At 37.7% G+C, this 4,522-nt stretch overlaps 1 protein-coding gene across 1 annotated transcript in view; it reads left to right on the plus strand.

Moving 5' to 3' along the window:
• The window catches only part of TMOD3 (tropomodulin 3 (ubiquitous)), a 36,091-nt gene extending 31,899 nt beyond the window's left edge, over nt 1-4,192 (plus strand). Inside the window, exon 9 of the mRNA XM_012658094.1 lies at nt 3,295-4,192. Within this exon, the coding sequence (XP_012513548.1) occupies nt 3,295-3,329 (35 nt within the window). The 3' untranslated portion in view covers nt 3,330-4,192. The remainder of the gene's footprint in view (nt 1-3,294) is intronic.
• Nucleotides 4,193-4,522: the final 330 nt, after the last annotated feature.

Consider the following 4,522-nt stretch of genomic DNA (forward strand, 5'->3'; position numbering starts at 1 on the left):
GCAGGGACACTAACCTTTGCAAGGCCTTAGCAGTTGTGCACTCTTCTGCAAAGCCTATTGTGGTAGGCACTTTGCCTAAATTTCTGTAAGAAAAGAAATGTCCAGTATTAGAGTAAGGGAGATTTCGCAAATGGAAGATGAAGGGCGCAGATGAAGAGTATTTCCTAGGCTGCTTTACATTGACCTGAGCAACAGAGTGGCTGTCCGTGGCAATGTGTTGGAGAGGAGGCCGTGTTGAAGAAGTCGTGGTCTGACAAAGCAGAATAGAGAGAAAGCAAACAGCTTTGTCCTGGGAGCTCCCCTGACTTCTACTCACGATCTTTCGTTCTGATCCAAACTAGATTTTCAGACATGGATCTCAGGCATGAAATGACAATAAGGATATTCCTAGAGAGAGGAATTGTGTGGATAAAAGCCCACATTTGAGAGCAAGCTAGTTCTGTATATGCTGATGACAGCCTGCAGATTTTAGAACTGACTCATAGCATAATGCTGGCTCCGGAATAAAGTTTGGATAAGTACTTGTTTGAAGCTAACGATAAGACACTGGTGTCAGCAGATTAAGAGAGGGAGTTGGTAGAAGACACTAAAATTACTTGATAAAAAGCTTAGATTTCTTTGGATTTTATGTGGGAGGCACTTGAGAGCCAATATGGGTCACCAAATGCGTGATTAAGATGATACTTCAAAAAGAACTATTTTTATTACTCTTTCAGAGATAGAAAATGAGGTGAGTTAGGACGTTCACAGGTGACTAATGATGATATAGAACTTACATCAATAGAGTGGGTTTTGGAAAGAAAGTGGACCAGATCCAAAGAATTGTTAATAGGGCAAAATTTATAAGTCTGTCCCCTAGAGGATGAACCGACGAATTGCTGGAAGGTAACAAGTGGGCACCAGGTGAGAAAGAGGAGTCAGAAATGGCTTTTTGCCCCATTGTCCTCTGCTGTGCACACAGCGGCGGCAGCCTCCCATTCGTGCACTCAGCTTGATTTATTTTTCAGCCATACACTCTGACCTCTGCCTGTAGATCAAGGTGGAAAGCCTGAAGACCATGTTTTCTGACATACAGGTCTCAGCAGCCTGATATGTAGTCACTGGAAAGAGATATCAAAGAACAAGTCTTGAAACTTGTACAGAATCTCTTGGGCATGTAATTTTGCAATTTCATCTTGCAAATTGGGCTCTATTTGTTGTTCTGCTTTTGATAGCATCTTTTCCTCTCTCATCGTTTTCTTTGTCTCAGCTATTCATTGAAATAATTCTACCTACTTTCTATCTCTTCAGCTAAGAAATGTCATAGCTGTACCAACAAAGAGGTTATATGGTATATATGCGATATTCAGTTTAACTTTGAATCTCTCATTATCTTTACACTAGCTAATTGCATAATCCATTTTCTACATCTTTTTGTTTGCTGCACTCTGTCCTATAGATTTTATTTATAGCATATATTTTTTATACCATACATTTGAACATCTGAAATGGTCTGCCAATAATAACATCCAAACCTTGCTGCAATTCAAATTTTTCTTTAAAGTGTTCTATTCTAAAGAATTATCTGAAGTTTGCCTTTCAGATATTTTTATATTTCAGAGATCTATATATATGAGTTTAGTTTGTATTTGAGGACGCAAGTCTCCCTTTCAATTTTTTTCTTAATATTCCAGTAAACACATGAAACTTGTTCTTTGTTAGCCTGGACTAAAATTGAGAGTCAGGGGTAAACGTGATATAGATAAGCATAAAAATGCTCATGAGAACCTGATACTTTAGTCCTTCTGGGGGTGGGTTGGTTGGTTTGTTTCCTAACTAGCACCTAGCCAATGGCTGGACAAGCTTTTATACACATACCTTGAATGTCTGGTCTCATCTATTAAAGGCCTACAAACAGAAGCTGGCAGTCAGAAAAGCACAGTCTGTGGCCCAGCCAAGTGCACTTACTGGCTTATAGCTCCTTATCAAACAGCCAATTTGGTTGAAAAAAGAGGCAGTTGCCTTCCTGCTTGCTTCGATAGACAGAGGCGGTAGGAAATTAATAGACCAGCAATCTAACTGAAACAGAGGAACTTACTGGGGAAAGTATCAAAAGCAGTAATGCGTAAATGCAAGTCCTCTAAAAATAATAGCCAAACTGGCTTTCTTCACCCCAAAAAGATGGCTGACCAGGGCTTCAGGACCATCTCATAATCCTGCTGTGATGGATAATGAAGCTGATTACTCTTTACTGAATGCTTACTGTGTTCTCAATAGCGCACCAGGCAGCCAGGAGATACAGATGTCATCATTCTCCTGTTACAGAGGACAAGCTGGCTCAGAGAGTTAACTGACTTGCCAAAGAACACAATACAAAAGAGTGACAGAGCCACGATTCACACTCTATTTGTCACTGACTCCAGAACCTGTGCTTTTTGTCCTCTCTAAATAGGAGTTGGCCACAAGGCTGAGGAGCCCCAAGTTGGTGGCTCTCAGAGAATGCTCTCTGGTGGCTGGTAGCTGAGAGTGCAGGTAGCAAGATCTGAAGTTGAAGGCCTTGCCCTGCTGCTAGTGAGCACAGCTGAGTGGTTCGGCATCACCAGCCCATGAAGAAGCTGAGAATCCCCGGATATATGTACCTTCACTCCATCAGCTGAGCTAGCTGGCTGGCTACTTTGGCAGGCAAAGTTTATCATGGCCAGAAGTGGCCCCACCACATTACCAGGGTCTGAGATTTTCATTACTTTGCATTTGTTGTTTTGTCAGAGCCCTGAACTGGTTCATTTCATAGAAGATGAGAGAAGGAAACTTTGGAAAGCAGTAGCAAGTCACTTATCTTTGAAAATGACAAAAATGTTTTTGTTATGTTCTTTTACAGACTAAGGAAATACCTTGCAGTGTCTGATCAGGAAAGCATGCAGATAGTTACTTTTAATATGTTCTAACCCCGGTTGCCTGAATGTCATATCAAAATTTAACATAGTAATTTATTAGTCTTTTTTTTAACCTAGGTATGGTAATACATTTTTTCAATAAACAAATGAAGATGATTCTGTGTTTTAGATTTGTAGAGCTGCTCTTGTGTAGGCACAGGTATCAGTCAGTGAGCTTAGGATACATACTTTTTGTTCTGAAGCCCCTCACTTCTCAACAGATAAATGAGGGCTTTTTTAAATTATTAATTATCATGTAAAAAATGGACATTTATATTTTGGTCATACTATAACTGGATTATACGGAAACTTGTTTGTTACAAGCAAATTAGCACTGTTAAAATTAATAGGGGTTTCTAACATAGTTTCATTTTTCTCGTAGTGCGTAAGAGACGAGTCGAAGGAGACCACCAGTAAGTCCACCAAGGTATACTCTTTGGAAGACTTCAAAAGATCACCAAGGGCTCATTTTGGTGACATCAGTTATAAAATTTTCCTGGGTAGAAGGGAAAAGACTGGAAAAAATTTTTTAATGACATATATATTTTTTTTTAGTGTAAGTTGTTATCAGTTTCACATTAAAATCAATAGTAGATGATATTTTATGTTTTGAAACATTTCTACTTTCTGCTGAAATCAATTTTAATTTAGTTTAATTTGAATAATTTATGATGAGTCTTGGGCAAAAAGAAAATACAATTGTTTAAAAAGTTTCAGAAGTCATTTATGTAGAATAATTTGAACATTTTGAGGACCAATCTTTTTTAAATCGAAAGGGACGTTACTGATATCAAAATTGCTATTGCTCCCTTTTAGGTATAAAGCACTTAAAAGCTTTCTTTATTCCCTGACCTGGAGACTTTATCATTTTTTAAAACACATGAACTTGACAAGAGTGTGGGGTTTTTTTCCTTATCAAGAGAACAAAATGCCAGAATTTTAAAACAGTTGACTCAAAATCTGGTCATCTACTGAGGAGCAAAAGCGGATCTCCAGGGAGAGAAAATTGTCTTCCGCATATTCCGGATCCCTTCACTTGCCTGATGTGTCTCAGAAACACCTAGAGTTTTTTTAAACAAAATCATCAGCTTTGCCAGGTTACATATTTTGTTTAAAAGTGTAGTTATGTCTAAATTCATTCCAGTTTTTCATTTTAATAATGTGGGCATTATTAAATTTTGTGAAAGCTAATAGTAAAAAGCATCTGAGTAGAAAAGCTGTTTTTTCCCCTATAAAAAGGCATACAGCCAGTTCTTGGTTATTTAGGGTAAAAGAAAAAAGAAAGCTGATGTTACACACATGAAATCAAAGGTCATAAACATGATGGAGTTCAAGTCTGAGGAGCTTGCAAAACGGTCGTTTAAACTGATAGTTACTGTAAGTAAATTAGAAACTGGCATGTGTATAAATTACTTGGTGTTGCACAGTATTCTGAGTTCCTATGCGCAGTGCAGAATTGCATAAGCAGTATTAAATCATCACTAAAATTTTCCAACCAATAAGAAAAACTCTTCTTCATAAATCTGATTTTTAGTGTATGCTTCCTTTTATCTTATACTTTTTAATCTGTATTGTTTAAAGTTATAAAAGTCATTTCTATAACAAAAGTG

This window comes from Propithecus coquereli, unplaced genomic scaffold (genome assembly GCF_000956105.1).
Source record: "Propithecus coquereli isolate 6110/MARCELLA unplaced genomic scaffold, Pcoq_1.0 Scaffold57, whole genome shotgun sequence".
NCBI classification, from domain to species: domain Eukaryota; kingdom Metazoa; phylum Chordata; class Mammalia; order Primates; family Indriidae; genus Propithecus; species Propithecus coquereli.